The sequence below is a fragment of the Vicia villosa genome, unplaced genomic scaffold, assembly GCF_029867415.1.
Source record: "Vicia villosa cultivar HV-30 ecotype Madison, WI unplaced genomic scaffold, Vvil1.0 ctg.000316F_1_1_1, whole genome shotgun sequence".
Classification (NCBI taxonomy): Eukaryota; Viridiplantae; Streptophyta; class Magnoliopsida; order Fabales; family Fabaceae; genus Vicia; species Vicia villosa.
The window spans coordinates 537,084-561,434 of record NW_026705137.1 but is presented as its reverse complement, the minus strand read 5'-3'; the positions used below and the strand labels follow the sequence as shown (position 1 = coordinate 561,434).

The 24,351-nt window shown below is 34.4% G+C and overlaps 2 protein-coding genes across 6 annotated transcripts; one reads left to right on the top strand and one right to left on the bottom strand.

Moving 5' to 3' along the window:
* The first annotated feature begins 10,097 nt into the window (after nucleotides 1-10,097).
* On the top strand, nucleotides 10,098-12,865 carry LOC131626651 (uncharacterized). The gene is made up of 6 exons (XM_058897488.1): nucleotides 10,098-10,417; nucleotides 10,589-10,747; nucleotides 11,552-11,632; nucleotides 11,722-11,847; nucleotides 12,004-12,099; nucleotides 12,302-12,865. The coding sequence occupies exons 1-6, from the start codon at nucleotides 10,318-10,320 to the stop codon at nucleotides 12,373-12,375; spliced, it is 636 nt and encodes a 211-aa protein (XP_058753471.1). The 5' UTR covers nucleotides 10,098-10,317; the 3' UTR covers nucleotides 12,376-12,865.
* A 332-nt stretch (nucleotides 12,866-13,197) lies between these two features.
* On the bottom strand, nucleotides 13,198-21,756 carry LOC131626650 (uncharacterized). Of its 5 annotated transcripts, none has more exons than XM_058897486.1 (12): nucleotides 21,492-21,756; nucleotides 20,605-20,715; nucleotides 19,552-19,638; nucleotides 18,675-18,728; nucleotides 18,360-18,505; nucleotides 18,103-18,253; nucleotides 17,799-17,936; nucleotides 16,866-16,937; nucleotides 16,709-16,785; nucleotides 16,476-16,617; nucleotides 13,826-13,904; nucleotides 13,198-13,637 (listed from the first exon to the last, which is right to left on the bottom strand). In XM_058897486.1, the coding sequence occupies exons 1-12, from the start codon at nucleotides 21,648-21,650 to the stop codon at nucleotides 13,537-13,539; spliced, it is 1,317 nt and encodes a 438-aa protein (XP_058753469.1). In that variant the 5' UTR covers nucleotides 21,651-21,756; the 3' UTR covers nucleotides 13,198-13,536. The 5 variants fall into 5 exon arrangements, 4 of the variants coding, with proteins under 4 accessions (XP_058753469.1, XP_058753470.1, XP_058753467.1 ...); XM_058897487.1 differs by having other exon boundaries at nucleotides 13,198-13,634; XM_058897484.1 differs by having other exon boundaries at nucleotides 17,799-17,993; nucleotides 21,492-21,752.
* Nucleotides 21,757-24,351: the final 2,595 nt, after the last annotated feature.

Genomic DNA, 24,351 nt, shown 5'->3' with positions numbered 1-24,351 from the left:
TAGGAGTCCTTGCCAGAGAAATGCATACTATTTTCTCTCCCTTAATAAAAATGTTAATAGGACTAACCAAGATAATGCCCAAACATATCAACAATTGTCTGCACAAATGGGACGCATAGTAGAATTTTTAGGAGTCCCTCAAACTTCGTTTCGACGTAGGACCAACCAGGCTATAACCTAGGAGAAGGAACCAACTATAAACCAAAATCGACCACCTAGGTAAGGGCCTGAAGATAGAGTCTTGGGGCAGGAATAGAACAACAGGCCCAGGGAATCGCCATCACTCGACAGGAAGTTCCTGATGAACAACCTGGGAGAGTCATGATGGTTAATAGAAACCAAGATGCAGACGAAGTAATCCATAGGGTTAGGCACAACAACCAGATGGAGACTAATTTGACCACTATGATAGAAAGGATCATGGCCCAGAACATTTTGAACACCAGACTTTGAAGGCCAAATTATACCTCCCCTTTGTCAGATTATGTCTTACAGACTGAATTACCAAGGGGTTGCAAAGTCCCTAAGTTTACCAAATTCGCAGGAAATACTAGTGAATCCACTATGGAACACATAGCCAGATACATGACAGAGGCAGGAGATTTGGCGAACAATGAGATATTTTCCCAGTTCTTTAACCAAGAATGCTTTCACATGATTTACAACTCCGCCACCAAGTTCTATAGATACTTGGTCTCATTTAGAGAGATTATTCCATGAGCAATTCTATATGGGGCAAACCAAGATAAATCTTAAGGAATTGGCCAGTATTAAAAGGTACAATTTTATGAAATTATTATATTTATTTATGTATTATTATTTAATTTGTGTGAAATCACTCTAAACGACTCTTATTTTTAGATGAAGGGGGTACTATCTTCATCTTTAGTTGTTTGTCACTTTGTTGAAGAAAACATTGTACTCTCTATTTTAAATTATAACTTTAAAAAAAAATTATCGTAAATGATAAGTCATTTTATATTACACATATATAATTTAGCACTGAGGGAGTACTAAATTATAATTTTTTATAATTAATAAAATATTAATGTTAATTCCTATATTATATTCTTATGCATTTGTTATTTTCTCTTCAATTATTTTAATTTTACTTTTTTACATTATTAATAAAAAATATTTTTTAAATGATTTAACATTTCTTTATTACAAAAAATATTAATTATATTTTTTTATATGCATGAAAATATCAAAATGAAACAACTTATAATAAAAGCTGAAATAATATTGAATAATTGTCAATGTATATAATTTTTACAGTTTCGATTAATCATAATTAATTTTAAAATTACAAATGAATGCAATTTATTTAAATTATAAAACTTGTTTCCACATAATGTTCATAGCACCAAAGTATTATTATTTCCCTTATTTCAAAAGGATTTTATTTTCTGCCGTATAGTGCATAAAGAGATTTAGTTTACAATGAATGATGAATAAATTGCATGCAAATAGGGCTGGAAATGAGTCGAGTCGAGTCGAACTCACCTCAATTCAGTTTGACTCGTTAAGAATTGACCGAGTTCGAGTTCATGACGAACTTTTTTTCAGCTCAAACTCGACTCGTTAAGAATTGGCCGAGTTTGAGTTCGAGTTCGAGTTCGAGTTTATCTCGAACTTTTTTTTCCAGGTCAAACTCGACCTGTTAGAAGTTTACGAACATCTCAACTCAACTCGTTAGGTTTATCTTATTAGGTTCAACTCGCTTATTTTACGGACTTAAAAGTAATTTTTTAAAGTCTATTTTATATATATATATATATATATATATATATATATATATATATATATATATATATATATATATATATATATATATATATATATATATATATATATATATATATATATATATATTGACATTTTAAATTAATATTTTTTAAATAAAAAATATAGAAACAAAATAAAAGTTATAAGATTGGAATTTATACGATGTTACTTTTATTTATAGAAATATTTTACTCACTGGAGAATATAAATTATTAATTAAAACCGTTAGATTAAAATAAATATGATACTAAGGTTTAGAGCAAATATTTAAACCTACTCTTAAAGATAATATAATCTATCTTATATATAATCGAGTTGACTCGTGAACCTAACGAGTCGAACTATGTATAGTTCAAGTTTAGCTCATTTAGTTAACGAACTTAGTTTTTAGCTCATACTCAACTCATTTGGTTCATGAACCTGGTTCGACGATTTAATTTTCGAATCGAGTTACGAACTATTTTCGAGTTAGTTTGGTTCATTGTCAGCCCTACATGCAAATAATGTACTAGTACTCAAGTAGATCTATAGTTAAAAAAAGGACCAACTATGTTGAAGCAGTGGTTGCTTATTGATGATTATCAATTTAATATGACTACTAGCCTCCACCAAACCTACTATAGGCTTGTGATTTGTCTTGTTATCAAGGATAACATATTTTCACAAATTAACAATCAGTTGTTTATTCTCTTCTAGTAATTTTTAAAATAAACTTCTGGTAGTTAAGAGTGATAATGTTTTGTTTAGTTGTTTATTTATTTAATTTACCTCATTTTAAAGATTTTTGAGATTTTTGCATTATTTACTACTTCATGTATCTTAATATATTTTTTTTAGTCCATTAGTTTTTTTAGACACACTTTTATTTGTATTAGCCCTTTTGGTCCATTGGTTTTGGTGAAGACATGTATAACTCACCCTTGTATCTCTTTCAGATTAATGAAAATAATAACTAGTTTCTTTTTTTTCATTCAATTTGTTTTCTCATGCATCTTCTAACAAACCTCAACATGATATCAAAAGATTAAGATTATTCCGATCTCTCCCTTCTTATCTTCAATCATGTGTCCCTAATCAGTAATCACTGATTCTTGTTAAATCTTGACAATTTCTTCAAGGACTTCCAATTTTTTTGATATTCGCGGCGAAATTTCAAAAATGTCTTTATATTTCGGAAGTACTTTTCTAAAATTTTTTTTTTTTTTTAAAAATTGATTTCGAAAGTGCACTTTTGAAAACATCTTATTTTTTAGAGAAAAAAAATGTATTTTCAGAAATGCACACAAAACAAAAAATCAAGGTGAATCAATTGTACTATTAATTAAAATATATAATTAAATATATACTATTTTAATCAAAATATCTATTTAATATAATAAAGTAAAAGGAATATTAATTATTTTATAAAATAATATATATAGTAACATTTAATTGGTCGATTAATTTACCAATGACATATTTAGAATATTAATATTCTTTTATTTTACAGTATATTTTTTGTTTTTGGTTGAATGTACGGTTTATCATCATTGAGATATTTCGGATATGCATATCCGAATTAACCAATATCCCAAATTTTGGGAAGGGTTTTTTCGGAGATGCATCTCCGATAAAACACCTGACACTTTAAATCCAACGTTTAAATTAGAAAATAAGTGTTTTCGGAGATGTATATCCGAAAAAACCCAAAAATGAGTGTTTTCAGATATGCATCTTCGAATTTTAAGAAAATATAAAAAAAAAAAAAAATCTGAGATGCATCTCTGAAACAGAAGTATCTTGAGGTTTTCAGCAGGGGTTATCCCCACAGGGATCTATAAAAAAATTGTCTAAATCTTAATGTATTTTTATTTTAGCCCATCAGCTTCTTAAGCCCACTTTTATTTGCATTAGCCCTTTTGGCCCATTGGCTTTGGTGAAGACCTATATATCTCACCCTTGTATGATTGTATCTATTTCACATTTAATGAAAATAATAATCATTTTTCTTTTTACTCAATTTGTTTTCTCATGCACCGCTGACAAATATCAACACTTTCCTCCATCCTTTCTTGATTATAAAACCACGTTAAAATATTTCTTTAAGCCTTTTTCTAATTGTGTAAACTATACAAAAATTAATTACTTCATTATTAAGAAATATAAAGCACATAATAGCAATTAATAGGCTTAAATAAGATTGTTTCCTAGTTGATAAAGATTCAACAAAATCGATCTAATTCCATAGTCCAATTGAAATAAAACACTATAATGATGACATACGAAGATGTGTATATCCATTATAGAGCAATACACTGGAGCATATCACCAGTCTCATCTCTACTGTAGGAATACATTCAATGACACTCCACAATTCAAGTCAGATCATTATGGATATTATTAATTGTATAAGTGTGACTCTAAGTCACGTTTGAGTATTACTCTCATTCACAATTATATAGTTCCTCGTCACTTAAACACTAACGTGAACGTTAGAGTGATAACTTTGTTTGTACCTGTCATACTCCAATTATGTCCGGGTCTTTTGTTGGTGCACAATGAATAAAGATGATGACAAAGAGAATAACGGCGCAAAGATTAATGAGAGAGAATAATATTGTATATTCTACTTGCGTTGTTAATAAATGATAGTTACTACAAGGCTATTTATACAAAAGAAAATTGTCACCTAAGCCCTAACAGACTAAACTTAGTGAACAAGTTTAAAGTACAAACAGTACAATACTACAAAGTACTAAAGTACCCTTTAACTAAATAGCTAAGCTAACGGGACCCAGAAGGTAGAACTTCTGGTCAACACTATCTTTTGAGTAACCATCAGAAGATCAGCCCACATCAGAACTTTTGATGCTCGTCTTCTGAATATTGAATTACTCTTCAATATCATCCCTTAATTCATATTCTTCAATCAAAGCTGACAACGCCAATTCCATCCCTTAAGAGCAGAAATTGATCCGTCTTGATTGCCTTCGTCAGAACATCTGCCATCTACTTCTAGGTGCTACAGTGCACAACTTCTAATGTTCCATTCTGGACTTGGCTTCTCAAGAAATGATACTTAGTCTCAATATGCTTGCTTCTTCCGTGTAACACAGGATTCTTGGCAAGATCGATTGCAGACTTGTTATCAATCATCAGCTTCAGAGGCTTCTTCACTTTAATCTTCAGATCTTCTAATAAGTTCAGAAGCCACACAGCTTGACATGCAGCTACAGCGCCTGCGATGTACTCAGCTTCACAGGTTGATAGAGCAACAACAGTTTGCTTCTCGAAACTCCAAGAAATAGGGCCTCCCAGAAACATAAACAAATATCCAGAAGTACTCCTTCTATCAACTCTGTCTCCACACCAATCAGAGTCAGAGTAACTCAATAACTTTGATTCTTCCTTTCTCCCAGAAGGAAACAATATGCCACACTTCAGAGTTCCCTTGACATATCTCAAGATTCTGACAGCAGCTTGGTAATGGGACCACTTAGGTTTACCCATGAACCTACTAACCAATCCAACTGCATAGCATATATCAGGCCTGGTATTACACAAATACCTCAGAGAATCCACCAGCTGTTTGAAGATCGTAGCATCAACATCTTCACCTTCAGAGTCAGAGTCCAACTTCTGATTCGTTTCTGACGGTGTAACAGCAGCTTTGCAATTCTCCAGCTTGAATTTCTTCAGAAGTTCTAACTCATACTTCAGCTGATGCAGAATGATACCATCTTCTGAGTACAGAATCTCCATCCCTTGAAAATATGACATTTTCCCAAGGTCTGTAATCTCAAACTCATTCATCAACACCTTCTTGAACTTCATCAGATCTTCTGGACAGCTCCCTGTAAGCAATATGTCATCAACATAAAGACACAACATAATCATATTGCTTCCAGAATGTTGTACATAGACTCCATATTCCATCTCACACTTCTGAAACCCTTGTTTGTTGAAAATGAATCAATTTTCAAATTCCAAGCTCTGGGTGCTTGCTTTAATCCATACAGAGCTTTGTGTAATTTGTACACCATCCCTTCCTTATTCTTTTTCACAAAGCCAGGGGGTTGTGACACGTATACCTCCTCTTATAATGGACCATTCAGAAATGCAGACTTTACATCCAGATGCATCAAGGACCAACCTCTGTTTGCAGCTAAAGCAACCACCAGTCTGATTGTTTCATGTCTAGCTACAGGAGCAAACACCTCAAAGTAATCTAGCCCAGGTTTCTGAAGAAAATCTCTAGCCACTAGCCTCGCTTTGTGCTTACCAACTGATCCATCTGGGTTCAGCTTTACCTTGAAAACCCATCTGACATTGATGGCTTTCTTCTTCTTTGGAAGTTCTGTCAGCTTCCAAGTTTTGTTTCTTTCTATAGCCTCAAGCTCTTCTTTCATGGCATTCAGCCAGACTTTCTTCTTGAGCGCTTCTTCAATACCCACTGGTTCAGAATCTACTAACATGACACACTAATGACATCTCCCTCTGAGTCAACTTCTGTGTCTTGCAATATGTCAAAATCTGCAAACCTTCTTGGTATAGTTCTGACTCTTTGTGGACTTTGAGCTACTTCAGAGTCAACTACTCTAGAGTCACCTCCTCCAGAGTCACCACCTTCATGATCATTTCCAGAAGCTTGTCCTCCAGACTCTATGTCTTCAGAGTTTTCCCTTCCAGAATCATGACTACCACCAAATTCTAGATCATCATCAGAATCTGGATCAGAATCAGATTCACCATCTGACTCATCTTCAGAAGATTCTTCATCTTCTGACTCTAACTCTTCTTCAAAAGTTATCTCTACATCAGAAGTTGGTTGAGACTCTCTCCAATCCCAAACTTCTGATTCCTTCACAATGACGCCTCTGCTGACTTCAACTCTACTAGTCTCTGGACAATAGAGCTTGTATGCACCTGTATTGTGGTACCCCACCAATAACATCATTTTGCTTCTATCATCCAGCTTCTTTTTTCTAGCTTCTGGAACGTGTTTGTAACACACAGAACCAAAAACCTTCAGATGACTAACACTTTGTTTCTCTTTAGTCCACTTCTCTAAAGGACAATTTCCTTCATCCTCTTCGTTGGACACCTGTTGAGCACATATGCTGCAGTAGCAACAGCTTCTCCCTAGAGATTGTGAGGAAGCTTCTTCTCTTTTAGCATACTTCTCGTCATATCAAGCAAAGTACGGTTTCTACGTTCAGCCAGACCATTGTGTTGAGGAGTATAAGGAGCAGTCACCTCATGCTCAATTCCATTATCATCACAGAACTTCTGGAATTCTGTAGAGTTATACTCACCTCCACCATCCATTCTGAGAATCTTTATTTTCTGACCACTCTGCTTCTCAGCCTTCACCTTGAACTTTTGGAATTTTGTGAACACCTCAGTCTTAAACTTGATAAGTGTTATCCACGTCATTCTTGTGAACTCATCCACAAAAGACACAAAATACCTATTTCCTCCAAGTGAAGGTTCTGGAAATGGTCCACACACATCAGAGTGCACTACTCCCAGAGCATGCTTTGCTCTTGGAGCAACTTCTGATACAAATGGCAATCTGGGTTGTTTGCCTTTCATGCATACCTCACATGACTTCTCAGGCTTCACAATCTTTGGAATGCCATGTACGAGCTTCTTAGAACTTAGATGTCCCAGACTTTTATAGTTCATATGCCCCAACCTCTTATGCCACATCTTACTATCACCTTCTGAGCCTTCAGCACTCAGACACTCTGTTTCAGCTATTTCTACATTCACCTTGAATGTTCTGTTGCTTCCCTGTTCAGATGGCATAATCAACTTCTGATTGGAATCATACAACTTCAAGAGATTGTTCTTCATAACAACTAAGAAACCTTTCTCAATGAGCTGACCTACACTCATCAAATTGCTTCTGATTCCAGGAACATACCAAACATCCTTGATCAGAACAGTCTTTCCATTCTTCACTTTGACTTTGACATTTCCCATACCTTCTGCATACAGGTACTTCTCATCAGCACATCTGATTTTTGTCCTCCTTTTAGAGTCAAAATCTATCAGCCATTGTTTGTTTCCAGTCAAGTGATTTGAACACCTAGTGTCCATATACCACCACTCTGACAAATATCTTCCGTCAGACTCTGAAGCCATCAATAGCACAGGTTCATCATCTGAACCTCCTCTAGCTATATTTGCTTCTTCTGATCTCCTTCCTTTGTTTGCCAAACAGTCTTTAGCAAAATGGCCAAACTGTTTGCAACAGTAACATTGAACTTTCTTCTTATCCTTTCCCTTCTGATATCTCTTCTCATCAGAAGTTGAGGCTTCCTTCTGGAATCTATCACCACGTCTATGCTTCTGGTCCTTCTTGACAAAAGAATCCTTCAGAGCTTGCCCAACTTCTCTCTCAGAAGTTCTCTCAGTCAGACGCAACTCTTGTGCTTCTAAACTGCTTTGCAACTCTTCTATTCCCATGGTTTCCAGATCTTTAGAATGTTCAATAGATACAACAATGTAATCAAATTGAGGAGTAAGTAACCTCAATATCTTCTCTATGATTACTTGTTCAGAAAGGGTTTCTCCACAAGCCTTCATCTCATTAGTGATCAAAATCACTCTAGAGATATACTCAGAGACTTTCTTATTGTTCTTCATGTTGAGATTCTCATATTGCTTTCTCAGGGATTAATGCTTCACCTTCTTCACTGATACGTCACCACCGTAACACCTGACCAGTATATCCCACGCCTCCTTTGACGTCATAGAATCAGCAATCTTCTCAAACACATTCACATCCACACACTGATGGATGAAGAACAACGTCTTTTGATTTCTCTTCTTCGTCTCTCTCTGCGCTTCTCTTTGTTCTTCTGTTGCATCCGCTGGAACCGGAACATATCCTCCAGTGACAAGATCTAGAACATCTTGAGCACCAAATAATACACGCATTTGAATCATCCATCTATTCCAGTTTTTGTCCTCAAGAACTGGTAGTTTGGTATTCAAGTTGCTTCCACTCATCTTTAAACTTGTGCAGAAAAATAGATTTCACTCACTCACACAGTGTTTCCCAACCCACAAACAACCAAGAAAAATGTGATTTAACACAACTTTGTTTCCCTGAAACCAAATCAATCACACAGTCACACAAATTCACGTTCACTCGTGTTTCCCTGTGTTTGGAACCAGAGCTCTAGATACCAATTGTTGGTGCACAATGAATAAAGATGATGACAAAGAGAATAACGGCGCAAAGATTAATGAGAGAGAATAATATTGTATATTCTACTTGCGTTGTTAATAAATGATAGCTACTACAAGGCTATTTATACAAAAGAAAATTGCCACCTAAGCCCTAACAGACTAAACTTAGTGAACAAGTTTAAAGTACAAACACTACAATACTACAAAGTACTAAAGTACCCTTTAACTAAATAGCTAAGCTAATGGGACCCAGAAGGTAGAACTTATGGTCAACACTATCTTCTGAGTAACCATCAGAAGATCAGCCCACATCAGAACTTCTGATGCTCATCTTCTGAATATTGAATTACTCTTCAATATCTTTTACTATTATATGGTTTTTTGTTCTATTTTATTTCAAACGAACAAGATAGCCCAATTGATAAATACTTGAGTGTAAAGAGTTCAATCACTTAATATTGTGAATTAAAGCACTAAACATATCATTGATTCAAAGCACCAAGAATGAATTAAATAATTCATCCTATGATAGATTTGAATCAAAGAATGTTTATCCAACTTCATCAATGCCCTAAGTCCATTGAATTTAAAGAGGAATTAGACCTCTAATCTTACCATTCAAAGCAAACATCAAAAGAAAGAAGTAGAAGAATAGGTGTTACCAAAAACAAGTTAAAAAGACAAAAACTCAGTACACTATAGTGCCGGGGAGAGTGGCGCCTCCTCTTAAATCGACAATGCATGTGCCAGAAGAAATGGTGCATAAGCATTACATGCGCTAGAGAGTATGGCGCATATGTACAATTTGCAGTGCATGCATCGGCTTCTTCTCTAAATTTTATTTGTTCCAAACATGGATATTTGGTTAATAATTAAGAAAGTTGGTTATTAGAATATTTAACAAAATCTATGTTGGAGAAGTAAACGCTATTAACACTAAAAAAAGAAAATTCATAAATACTTTGGTTTAGATTTAACAATAACAAAATAAAATAAACACGTTGACTTTTTCCAACATTATTATCCACCACCAAAATCAAACATCGCATAGGTCGGTTGCATGACCCAAAAAAAAAACCTTAATGACTGTAACTACGTGCACCATCACAATTGGTTCCACCTCCCACATCTTAAACGCAACCTAGTAGATTTGTCAAAACTCAACTACCAACGACTCACTGTTCTCATTTCATCGACACACTTCCCTTCTAGATATAGCCACGTTCTACCATAAATTCCTATTCTTATATTAGAAAAAAACGTTTCATTTTCAAACTTGCCTAACTAGTCATTTATATAGAGTCCCCACATCTAAGTTCTGTTGATAATCGCTTTTTAGCATTACAAATGACTTTTACAAGTGTTCTAGCTCTTTTTGCTTTTCTTGTTCTTCAACCTCTTATCGTTAGAAGTGACTTGCTTTCTCCTTTGCTTTCCCCTCTCTTTGGTGAGATGCTTTTTTTGTTGATTTTAATTTGTGGGTTTTGTGGTTTCATTAAGTGTAATCAAAAGGGTTATCTCAAGTTTTTAGCTTTTTTTGATATAATATGTAGTTTGAGATTTCTGGATTTGTCTGATAATTGATATGCTGTTTTGTTTTGTTTTGTTTTGAATTTAGATGATGTGTGCAAAGAAGTGGAGTGTGGGAAAGGAACATGCAAAGCTTCTAACAATAGTGTTATTCCTTTTGAATGTGAGTGTGATCATGGTTGGAAGAAAGCTTTTGATTCCAATGATCATGGTGGCTTGAAGTTTCTTCCTTGCATCATTCCTAATTGTAAGAACTATTTGCAATTTATGTTGTTGTTCTCTCTTGATTTCGTAATTGTTTGAATTGACTTATTTGAGTTTATCTGCCGACATAAACATTGTTTTGAAGAGTTTATAGGAACAACTTAAGACATTTCAAAAACATGGTTTATCATTTGTTGTAGAAATATGTTAGTATACTTATGCACTTATGTGAAAAGCCCTTAATTAAGTTGTTTATTCGAACATGTAACTTTGCGAAGAAAAAGCAGTTATGTGGTTTGTTTTCTTGATGATGTATGTTTTAGTTGCAACGGTGTGTGATTGAAAAGGTCCATGGTATTTGGTGAAATGTTGAAAAGAAAGGAATTAACTAATAACAAAATGAGATGGAAATTTTACCAAACTTTTCTAGATATGCTTAGATTATATATCAATGTGTAACTCAAGGTAAGATGTTTAAGTAATACCAAGATGTCTTATTAAAGTAAATTTAGTTGATAGTTGTGCAGAAACATTAGACTGCAGAGGCACGGATTTGAATCTGCGTCATCTCACTTATTCTTCTTTAAATAATGAAATTTCAGTCACTAGACAAAAAAAACTATATGAAGACTAAATAGTAACCGTTATGAATGCATAATTTTCAACATGATTTAACTTGAATTTGCAACATGGTTTAATCACATTATAAAGTGGTCAAGTAATGGATTACTAAAGTTATATGATGATCTTCTAAACTTATCATTTGCTTTACAAGGAAATTAAGTTAGAGCTTAAGTCAAAATCAAAATTGTAGTTCACTAATCACACTCAATGATATCATTTTTAGGTACATTGGACTACTCTTGCTCCAAAGCTCCGGCACCTGCTCCGGAAAAAGCAAGAAAAGCCAATGAGTCGATATTTGATGGTAACTCAAACATATAACCATAGCGATATCAGTTTTCTGTTGGATTTTGTTTTCTGCTATAATATCATTTTCTTCATATGTTCTTCTAGCTTGTCATTGGGTTGATTGTGGAGGCGGCTCGTGTAAGAAGACATCCGCGTTCAACTATACTTGCGAATGTGAAGCAAGCTATAAAAATCTCCTCAATGTCACTACTTTTCCTTGCTTCAGAGAATGTAAGACTACAAGCTTCACTATTAAAATTAAACCGTAAAATTATTAGTTCTACGATTGATTATGGATGATGTAATAAAATATGATCTATGTTACATCACATTGTGAGTCGAAGTAGTAGAAATTTAATAACTAGATTTTTTTAATTTGTATTGAAGGTGCTCTTGGCATGGGTTGCTCTGACCTTGGAATATCAGTGACAAATTCGTCGTCATCTTCTTCTCCGCCCCCAGCATTGAATGAGGATAGTAAGGGTAAGGGCACAACTCTAAGTTGTCTGACTAAGTCGACGGTTCAATTCATAATTTGGTTTTTTTTTTCTACACAAAAGTTGAACATTGATTCAGTAAATAAACCTAGCAGAGTACATTACAACTAAACTAATGGAAAATCACTTTTATTCTTTAATACTCAATACATTTTCCATGTGATAATACATTTTTTTTGGTTTATCAGCTAGCTCAACTCTACAAGGAAGATTCATTTGGCTGGTCTTGATTATGGTCATGGCAAAGTTACAGTTGCAATAGGGCAGTTTTTAGGCAAAGTTACAGTTGCAATAGGGCAGTTTCTAGATGATTGTAGAAGCTTGTCATTTTATGGCATTGGTTAGGGACTATTATTCATATATAGTGTCTAGTCACACCACGAGTTTAGTTATTATATTACATCTACTACAAAGGAAATATTGGGTATGATGTATTTTTTTCCTAGCAATTCTTCTTCATTCGCTTTTGTACAATAATCATGTAGAATATTTATGATTGAGAGTGTTGCAAATTTTTGTGATTTCAAATTAATGATTATGTATAATATTTATGATTGAGAGTGTTGCAAATTTTTGTGATTTCAAATGTCGTGACGTTTTGTTTAATTTATGAAGGTTTTAAGATGTAATAACAACACTAATATGTAACACACTTTGATTCAAAACTTGAAAGGACGCAACCATTAGGCCAGGCACGTGTAACACACTTTGGTTATCAATCCAAGGGCAAGAAACTTTAAGATGTGCTACCAAATACAAAAGCCATAGAATCTAGTATCTGATGCAAATGATTTATACTCAATTTCGTTAGATGAATAAGAGAAGTATTTTTGTTTTCTTCTATATACGCCAAGAAATTCGAGAGGATCTGAGAAAAAATCTCACACCAGTAATTGGAGTAAAGAGCCTCATTGATCTTTTATTATGAAAAGGAAAACAAGTTCAAGCTAAGAGACTGATTATAAATATATTTAGGAAACGAGTAATAAATACATTTATTGCTGTTATTCTTTTGAATGTTTTTTTTAAATAAACTTAAAAAAAATTATAAGAGATTAAATACAAAGGATATAAAACATAACAGTTTAGTGAAAGAGAATCCATACACCCTCAGCTCAGATTTCACATCTCTGATTGGAGCAGGTCCATGAAATATAAATTAACACAGTTAACCCACAATGACAAATAGTATAAATTACAAGGATCTTTCTATATCATTCTAACTCATTAATTTAATCTAGTAAGAAATAAAAATCATTAATTTAACCTTAATTAAATGTAAGTAAAGCTAAAGATGATCTTTATTTTCCACAATGAGAAAGTAAACAACTGCACTACCAAGATCAGGTAGACATATCTACATACAAGTCTTGAAATTGGTAGCTCATGAAAGGATTAAAAAGGTAACAGGCTAACAGAGTACTCATTCCAATGACTTGAGAAGTCTGAATAACGTAGCTGCCTCCCTAATCCGCGAAAACTCGATGCAAAACGCTTGAACTTCAATGAAGAGATCTTTAACTGCTATATAGGATCATAAACAAAAATAAGTGGAGTACAGCCAAATTTCCATTCCTTTTTTTTATGATGCAGTCAATTAATATACAAATTGAGAATAATAACAAATATTTTCAGAAAACTAGTAATAATGGAATTAAAAATTTAATCCTATCAGGAGTTTTCAGGCTTCACGAAAAACAGGATAAACTTACCATTTATAATATTGTTCCGGATCAGGCTTTGCAGGAAAACACAAACAAGTCTTACAAGCCTGTTCTGCATGTATTTATCCTGAAGAGATAAAATGTAGAAAGCCAGGCAGGGTGTCAATTGCAAAATAGTAAAAGTATTGATACAACATACTAAATTTTAAACTTAGATTTTTTTAGGGAAATATTAGTTGTATGGATACCAGTTACCACATACTAATCCTAATGTTAAAAATAAAAAAGAGCAACTATAGAGATTTGCAGGGCAAAAACAGTTAATTAAAATATATAAACCATCTCAAAATGAAACTTATTTATCCACTTGAAAGAAACAGTACTGCAAGAAAAATAATTTATTGAATGCCATAAAAGTTAGTTCAAACCAAAAATCATTCTATGGTGGCACAATTTTCGCTGGCTTTTCAAAATCAAATGACAAGAGAAAATAAACTACAAGCCGCGACATATTGAACATGGGATCTTGCATAAATATTTCAAAATCAAATGACAAAAGAATAAGCTATAAGCCGCGACATATTGAACATAAGATCTTGCATAAATATTAGGAATACGAGATCACTTCAAGATCGAACAAACAGTAGAAAACAAAAAAAGGCAGATGTGGGAAGTGGGGGCCGTCAATGTACAATTGTACACTGCCATGCCTATAGTATATGTATGGAGTGATTTTTAGGTAAGAGCACAATTATAACTTATAAGCACAAATCATGTACAGATATGGGTGTATTTTCCATCCATGAGGATACATTTTAGTCTAGTTCAAGGAATGTTGTATTGAATTTGAAGTAAAGGTACTATTGCTCAAGAGGTGTTAGAGTTTGACTTTGTAACCTTAAATGACATGGTTCAAATCTCATATGGAAGGAGCAGTTGTAAAATGGTCAGTGGTACCACCGTTATTTAATAAAAATCTCTTTCCCAAATTTATTAAGAAATTAAAGGTGCTATTCAGAAAGCAGTTCTATGGTACCAGAAGACAGCAAATATATCGGTGGTGGTTTTCATCAAAAAAATTTACTTTCATCAGCCTTTCCAAATTTTCCATGATCTTACACTTATAAAGTTTACCATGCAAACTCCACATGTGAATGAAATATCACACAGAAACTAAACCTTATATACTTACAAAAATTTTGGAAAAGAAAAAACTAATTTCTGCAACTTTACTCGTAAAAAAGCATACTCTTGTGATAAACAATATCATTGTTTAGCAGAATATGAAAAGGTTACAGGCTCTGCAGACCTAATATAATGAATAACCAAAAATACTAAGAGATATCAAAATACAATTTTAATATTTTGGTGGTTCAAAAAAAAACATTCCCTCTGTCCCAGACTAACTGACTTAGAAAACAAATTCATACAGATTGAGGAAAGTGTATAACTGAAAGCGAGAATAGTATTTTTACTAAATTACTTTATTCTTGTATTGGTATGTTCACATTTACCATAAATGCAAACTGGGAGGTATTGAATTGGGAGTGATGAAAGTAATTCTAATTAAAAGATACAACTGGAAAAAAAATAATTAATATTGTATTGAAAATTAAAATGGGTCAATCATTTTGGGACAATATTTTTCAAATAGGTCAGTTATTTTGAGACTGAGGGAGCATTTTAAAACAAGACGAACTATTGAACCGCGTTTCACCTTCAACCTATGAATCATGGGCACCTCTAATATGAGGCATGGCGCGGTTTCTGACAAGCGTCAGCGTTGTGTCCAACACTGGTACAACACTTGCACAGCACGTGACGGATAACTCAGACAAATCACTTAAAAAATATTGTATCCTTTGCTTCGACACTTCTTGGATCAGTGCCCAACACTCGAATGACAAGTGTCAGACAACATAGATAAGTATCCCAACAAAATTTATTTTTTCTTTGCTTCGACACACTTCATATACTTTTAGAAGACATTTCAGACAGATCTACAAGGGTTAAAGATGGATAAATGAATTGCTCAATCTAGGTGCCCATGTGTATATATTTTGATTCTCAATTTAGATCTTAAATAATAATACTAATATTTAATTAAATTGCAATAAATAAATTAATAAATGTGTAGTGGTGTCAGTGTCTTATGCTTTTTTCATTAGCAGTGTTGTGTGTCGTGTAAGGTGTCCATGATTTAATCTGATGCCTTCAACTCATTCTTGGTCCATCTACTACCAAAAAGCTAAAAAGGACCTGAATTGATCAATTTAAAGGCCCTTCACCCCCTACTTTATCTTCAATATTAACAAAAGGAAATTTTGGAATTAGTCGTATCACTTTTTTATGACAAGCTGATTGAAAGGATCAACTAGGCGCCGGAGTCCTATCATCAACATGTTAGGAGCCTAAAAAAAAATTATCTTCCAACGCTAGAATGGAGTGTTTGGCCTATTAAATATTTCATGAGAATGGGACACTCAGAGGCCTTCAACCAGAAGTGTCAATGTGCTACATTTTACAGAAAAAGAGAGTTATAAGGTGGTTTAGTGGTTTGAGGGAGGAACATAGGGATTGGAGTGATAAGGAGGTCATGGATTCAACACTCCCCTAAACAAAAATAACAACTAACTACTAACATTGGCCATTTCATAAAGGGAAAAAACATGTTAGAGCAAAAGGCAAAGTGAAGTACCTTGATGTTCACACAAGATGATATACAATTAGTTATGTACATGTGAATGAATTCGGACGGCAGATCAACTGCTGTTGTAAGCCTGTTCACAACTTCCATTGAGTGTAGACTCATGTCCATATTGACAAGTACTGTAAAGTATCTGTATCCATAATAAGCAAATAGAAATAAAGAAAATAATAGTGACTGAGTATTAGCAAAAGACAGACAGATCTATGAGGTAAAATGCATACTCTGCTGATAAGTCCGGAGATTTTATCAGATTACCGAGAATTTCAACTGCAATTAGGGGATTGTTTTCCACCAATTCCTGATAAAGAATAAATGAGGACAAAACATCAAAATCTAAATTTGCCCAATGATTCTCAAAATGATTACAAAAACACGTACCGGCAACTTCCTTGGTGTCAGTCCAAGGTGATATACAATCTTTGGATCCTTTGCAACCTCCATAAGGACTTGCTGAATTGGGGGCATAAATGAAAACCATTTTATTCTTCAATGAAAATTTGATAAAAGAAGTAAGGTACAAATATAACTTTCCGTATTACGTGTTTCAAATTGCACTAAGGAATCTGTACGGTATTCAATATTATACGATATTAAGAAAAGAAAACTCTCCTTGGGAACCCAACCGAAACGAGAAACAATGTTCTCCTTACAAATAAATCAGAGAACTATCTTACAATCTTATCTTACACAAACAAAGTTGCAGGATACAGGTCTCATATTTTCCCTAAATGTGTGTTATGTTTGGTGGATGTTCAGAATCAGTTTTGTGTCTGTTCCCTATAAATGTCATGAAAACAAATCATGGATTTGGTAATATACACCATTAGACCTTTATTTCCTCTTAAATGGTTGAGATGGCTCAATTTTCTATACAAATACAAGTGAATGCTTTTTGGACGAAGCCAAATATTGCAGACTGTTAGTCTGTTATGGTAACTGTGTTGGTATGTTGTGCCGAGTCCATGGACTAATTCATGTAAACCACCTTTGGCGGTTTTGGTCCAAGTATAGAGGGTAAATTTTTATGGCAGTGCTGTCCACACTACAATTGGGTTCATTTGGCAACTCATTTTAAGGATGGTTCATTGGTTCAGCAAACAATTTGAAGAGAGAGTTTGGCTTTTATATGGTGTATACACAAGTTCCTCAACAGATATGCAGAGATTGGGTCTCTTTGCTCTTTTAATCTTCTCTCTTCTTTTTTGAATAATTTATTCTTATATAATATATAATAATAATAATAATAATAATAATAATAATAATAATAATAATAATAATAATACTAATACAATAGCTTAAAATGATAATCACCTCTTGCTGTACAGGTGCAAGAGCTCCCTTTAGAGCTTTTGCAATTAAGTCCCTTACTGCAGCCCCTCGACTAGTATCAACACACATACCATAGTCCCAAATAAGCTCACGGTGGTCATTAGGGTTGGCCCCAGATAGCTGAAAAGGGTTTACCACAGATGGAAAGGGTTTGCCATTAGGGTTGACCCAAACTAGCTGAAAAGTATAAATAGTTAGAACAATTTATTTATATATGTATGTATATATGTATATATTAGGCCTCAAAAATAAAAATAAAAACATTGCGGACACAAATATGCAATACCTCGCCATCAAGTATTGGGAGCCTTGGTGGAAGAGGCCTAATCCAGTGAGGACTTAACCCTTCCAGTGAAAGATTTGACAATAAGCCAACCACTGCTTCACCTTTATTTCCGGTGCCAAGTTTTGGCTGTGTTCCAGGTCGCAGATCAAACCTATTAATAGACCCTCATTATTATAAACCACATAGTATATGATTTCCATTTTAAGTATGAAAACAAATTCTTCATAAATTCATCTATACACTGCATAGGGCCATACTCTGATGAATCCGTATCACAATTAGGGGGAACGTCTGGGTCAGGAACTACATTTTTTACAAAACCATCGTTAAATAAATGATGATATGGTTCCTGATGAACTTTGTCAGAAAACTGCTGCTTCAACTGATCTAGTGGAGGGAACTCCTGGCATCATAAAAGATAAATAAGCATAGAAGTCAAAAAATTTAGAAGCAAGACAAGAACACGCCCTTGGAAAAGCAGCAATGTATCTCAGAATATTTAGATATTACGGAAGGGAGATAGGTATATTATGGAATATGTACAGTCACTTTGCCATATATAAGTAACTTACATGCGATGACAGGTCAAATTTTGTCACATAATCTGATGCCGACTGGTTGAGAAACTGCAGTCCTCCAGCAAAAGAAAAACATATCAGAAACTACAAACCATTAGAAGATAAACATTTAACAAAAATGCACAAGAAAGGAAGCATAGTGTGTGCACTGTGCACCAACAGCAAACACATGATGCCATGTATAACTGATCCACGCATGAAACAAAAGTTATATGTATGTTAAAGGTGAAACGAACATTAGAGTCTAATACAAGAAACAATCTAATACTATGTTTAACCAAAAGCGAACATCCTATAAACAAATTTTTCATGTGGCTAATAATTAAGAGGATTGATTTAGTCAAGGTACTTGTTTCGGACAGGATAAAAACACAACAAACAAATGAGACAAATAAACTAGCTGAAAGGAAATATATTAGAAAAATCAAACCAGCAGTCTCTTGTAAATGAGTTATGAGGCACAAATTTTTTTATCTAAAACGAAATTTAATGGCTAATAAGATGGATACCTTTGATGAAGGTATTTGTTTCGGAGTGGATAAGAACCACAACAAACAAATGACACAAATAAACAAGCTGAAAGGAAAATATTTGAATAATCAAACGAACAGTTATACATGAGGGATGAGGCAGTAATAATTAATAAACCCTTGAAAAAAATTTGCTAAACAACATACATCTTCTAATTTAAAATTTCCATTTTCCATCTAAATGCACCCAAGTTACAGTAAACAAAGCGCACACACCTTAATCAATCCTTTTTTGCCTACATGCCTAATAATAATGCCTACAAATCTCCTCGTCCATCATAAGTGATAAGTAACAACAATGTATATCACTGGAGTTTTCAAGACAATAAATAGAATATGACCTCTTTGCCATTATGGAAGCCATCAACACCTAATAGTTGCAGAATAAATGCTTTCTCAACTTTTTTGGACCCTTCATGACTGGAAGCCTGTAAACAACAAATTACCCTTGTCTCAACAGTCACAGTACAAAAACACCGCAAAAAAATATTATAGAGCATGCAGATAGAATTAAATAAAAAAACTAGCCAAAGAACTACAACAACCATTGAATTTAGTTAGCAAGATAGGCTACATTAATCACCGACCCTATGGAAATTGAAATTTTAACAGTGCCTTTCTCTCCTCTTTACCTTCCCTTTACTACATTTTTCTCACCAGCACAGTTGTCAAAATGCAGGTCTTAACCATAAACCCGTAAAGTTGCATGCCTCAATGTGAAAAAACTTATTAACTCGGTACATTCGCCATATGATATACTCGGTAAACTATCTTAAAATTTTACTTGCATAACCTCAAGAGTTTAAGAAAATTAGTGAATATAATTTAAGATTGCATACTCTCAAGTAGTTCAAGCTTAACATGAGCTAGTAAAGCCCATCCATCCAGGCATTCACACATATTCTCAAACAGAGCATTTCTAATGTCCAAAACTCATCAACCTCCTTATTCCAATGCTTCATCCATGTGCCTCAGTCACTTAAACTTAAGGTATAATGCATTGTCAACACTCTAGCGCCATCGGCAGTTTCTCTCTAGCTCTAAAAGCAATTTCTTTATGGGTTTCACACTACATTCAAGTCGGTTCCATCAGGAAGATTGGTTTAGTCCACATAGATTTACCATTAAGTTGAGCCATTTACTCTCTCTCATATTGACAATCTTTCAACTGATTTCAATGGTAACACTATATTTAAGATGTTTGCCCATCTTTTCTTTGTTTCTCCATTGTGTCTTCGTGAAGGTATATTGTCCTCCTCTTGCACTTCACTTTTTTCTTCTTCCTTTAATTTAAAAAACTGGTTCTAATTTCCAAGATTTAGACAAACCCTGTAGTGCCCAATAAATTAAAAATTGGACAGAGAAAATATATAGCAATGGAAAAAGTTGCTTACATTTATGATAAAGTTTATGAAGGGATTTGAAGCCGGATTTTGAGATGAATAAGCCTCAACCAGCAGAGAAAAGGCTATTAATCGCTCAGTAGTGCTAAGTACCTTATTGTCCTGCATGTAAAAGATTCCAATTAAACAACATTTTACAATATCTCCAATCGAATAGAGAGATAAAAAACAAACACACACACAGACATAAAAATTTCAACAAAAAACATCAAAACCACATTATTTTATCTCAATATTGTTTCAAAATGTGGAAAACCCAGCCCACTATTACTTGGATTGCATACAGTGTGAGCCACAATTACTTTCTCTTTACCATAACAAGTGCCACATTTGTAATTAAAAAATATCTAGAGTCAAGATTGTCCCTTTTGGTTTCCAATTGTACACTAATAAAAATACAATTTACACACTTCCAAGTTACTATTTCCCAATTGATTGGATTAATGAAAACCCGCCAATAATTAACAAGCTAGATTAGTAAAATCAACATTATTTTTCTTTCATTTATCATATTTTCTTAATCTACTTGAAATGGTCAAATACTACAACTATCATGGGAAATGCAACAATTTTTGCAGGGCCGAGGGAGTATTTGATATGTTTTGGTGACAGCAACTCAGCTACAGTTGAGGTCACATTTGGTCTCGATTTTTCGCAGTATCAAGTTCCGGCCACAACAACAACAGTGACCGCATTTTAAAACCCTGATTGCAATTGGGGTCACACTCGAACACAATTTTTCTCAAATGGGTAAATTAAAACCCACGATAATTATGACACTGTAAATTAAAACCCTTTAAGTAAAACCTTGATAGCGATAAGAGAGCTAAAAAATTTAAAACCCTAATGGCGATTGGCGAAGTTGAAGAGGGATTTACCTGCAGGATCATGACGAGGTATGAACAGAAAGTGAAATGGCGAGTGTGGGGAACGGTGGATTTGAACTCGGAGAGGATTTCATTGAGTGGACGATGATCTTCTCTGATGAGCGAATAGAGTGATCGTGATTCTTCGAAGCTCAATTTCCGAATACTCATTTTGCTGCGATTCCTATGTTGTTAGGGTTTCAGGATTTGGGATTTCGAAATAAGATGTTAGGTTTTTGTTTTTCGCTTCTATAATCTACTGTTGTTATCACATGTGATGTGAGTGATATGATTTTTATTATTATTTTATTCAATTTTATATAACTTGTTGTTAGTGAATTTTTTAAAAATATTATTCAAAAATTTAAATAATAAGATAAATTATAATTGATCAAATTTTAATTAGATATCATTGATGTTGAACGTTCACGTTCACAGTGGGATCCTTGTCACCCACGAAGGTGATCACAAATGTTGAATTCCTACGAGAGATCATTGTAGTCCTTTTAGGTGATTAAAATGTTGAATCCATACGACGGGTTTGTCTACCCTTTGAGACAATCAAAATGATGGATTCCTAAGAAGAATCATTGTCGCCTGTGGAGGCGATATAACATGCCTTATCCTTACAAGGGATTCCCTATCGCCTTTTCGGTGATTAAAAGCATTATATCCTCATGAAGGAATCCTTTTCGCCTCCTGTTTGGTTAAGAGATACGTCGAACTTATGCAAAAGATTCGTGATGCCTCAGGGGGGATATCGATGAAGGGTCCAAATAGGACTACAAAGCAATTATTACATAAATGAATAAAATGAACAGGTAGATCCAGAGAAATGATAACAAGGAAATTAATTCAAAGACGCCTGAAGAGTGCAATAGTTTAAGTTCTTACAAAAAGCCTCGTACGGCAAAATACGATAAAATGCCACAAAGGATCAAGGAATAAAGAATGTAAAACTCACTCATTGGCCATACTTTAGGATCACCTCATCCACGTAATCCTCTCCCAATTGGGGAGTCATCGGCTCACCTCCTCGTGTTGCCATATCACCACAAGAACCATCTCGAGCGCTTACTACCAAACGGGAACCATTGTGCTCTAACGTGAGCGCCTCCTCGTCATCCACCAAACAGACATCAATAATAACTTTAAAGACATGCAGCAGGACTAGTTCCAGAGTGGGATAAAAGAAGGACACATGTTCACTCACACGCTCAAAATAAGCACCAGAGATTACCACCAGGTCATCCTTGAGCTCTCATATCTAGCCCTCTAGTTTCTTTTTTGAGCGATGGGCATCCTCCAATAACCTTATAGGTTCCTCTTTGGCGGGGATTTCTTTGGCTTTGGCCTTCGTAGTGGCTAGCTTGTTCGCCCAAGACTTCTTGTCTCTTTGTCAGGTATCCAACAACTATTGGCTTTTAGTGTAACCATCCCCATATTTCTTGAGCTTTTCCATCAACTCTTTTTTGACCTAATATCGTTTCTCCCAATCGATGTGTTCCAACAATAATCCCTTCAGCCAATGCTTCTCCTATGTGTCTGCAAGCTTGGAGGACGACTTAGTGTTGAAGACCTTATATTCACCAAGAAACTTCTCAGAAAGAGATATGGATGTGTGACCTAGTGAACTAGACAACATCAAAAGTGGAATCGATCCACAAAGAAGGTTGAAGTGGTGGAGCCTTGCTACTAGGGGACTTCCGAGCACCCTCCTCATCTAAGGTAGGCGGAAAAACTCCACCCTAGCAGCCAGATAAGTATCCCTCTCATACTTTTGAACTTTGGTGGCGGGCGTGTTGGGAGGTTGCTCTCTAGGTTGCATTTTTTCCCACAAGTGGCCAAGATTTTAACCCACAATCATCATACCTCGCAATTGCCATGTTTTTATATGTATAAGCCAATGGAGGTTGCTCTTGAAGGCCCTAATGAAGCCCTAATTGTTAGGGACTAGCTTAGAAGGCCCAATATTAAGGATTCTTAGGACCTCCACTATGAAAGGAGAAAATGGGAAAATGACCCCTATGTCCTTGATAAAGGGAAGGCAAAAGTAGAAATTGGGAGAGGGAGAATCAAAAATGACGGTCATGGTAACCCTTTTTTATGGTGAACATGCCTCTAAAACGACTATCTTTTCGGCTTTTGAGGAAGAGATGCCCTTTAGTGTCCAAAATGAGTGGATCTTCTCCTTGGTGGTATAAGAGGATCTAATATCTTTGACCTTTTTAGACACAACAGAAGGGAAATCAATTATCTCTTTTTATCTTGGAACATAAAAGAACAAAAAGAAATCACCACCGCCATCGTGATCGTTTATAAGACTACTAAAGTCCTTTATATCACAAAACTAAAAATATATGTCCGCCGAAATCCCTACTAGAAAACCTTTTGTCTAAAATCCACAATTGGAGCAGTTACGAAAGGGAAAGATGGAAGAAAACAGTACCTGGAAATGTTGCGAATAGAAGAAAAACCGGTGAAATTTTGCAGGAGATTACGCTAGCAAAAAAATAGAAGAAACTTGTAATGAGTTATGTAAGAAAATTAAGTAAAGAAATTGAAAGGGGGGACAATAAATCCTTTTATAGAGGAGTTAAAGCTACAAGTGTTCAAAAATATTTTCCAGTTTCCCTCTAAAAGGTTTTTAAAGAGACTAACATGTTTCTAACATGGGTGAAGCGTTAGACTATTTAGCATCTTAAGAACAATACATAATTGCTTATATTAATGGAATAAAGTATTTACATATAATGACTATTGTTTGATATTCCTCAATTGACATGTTGGCTATCTAGGAGACACTTGGAAGAGGGGTGATAACTTGCCCTTAATTGAAAGAAAATGATAAGCTTATAAAACTTTGTCATTT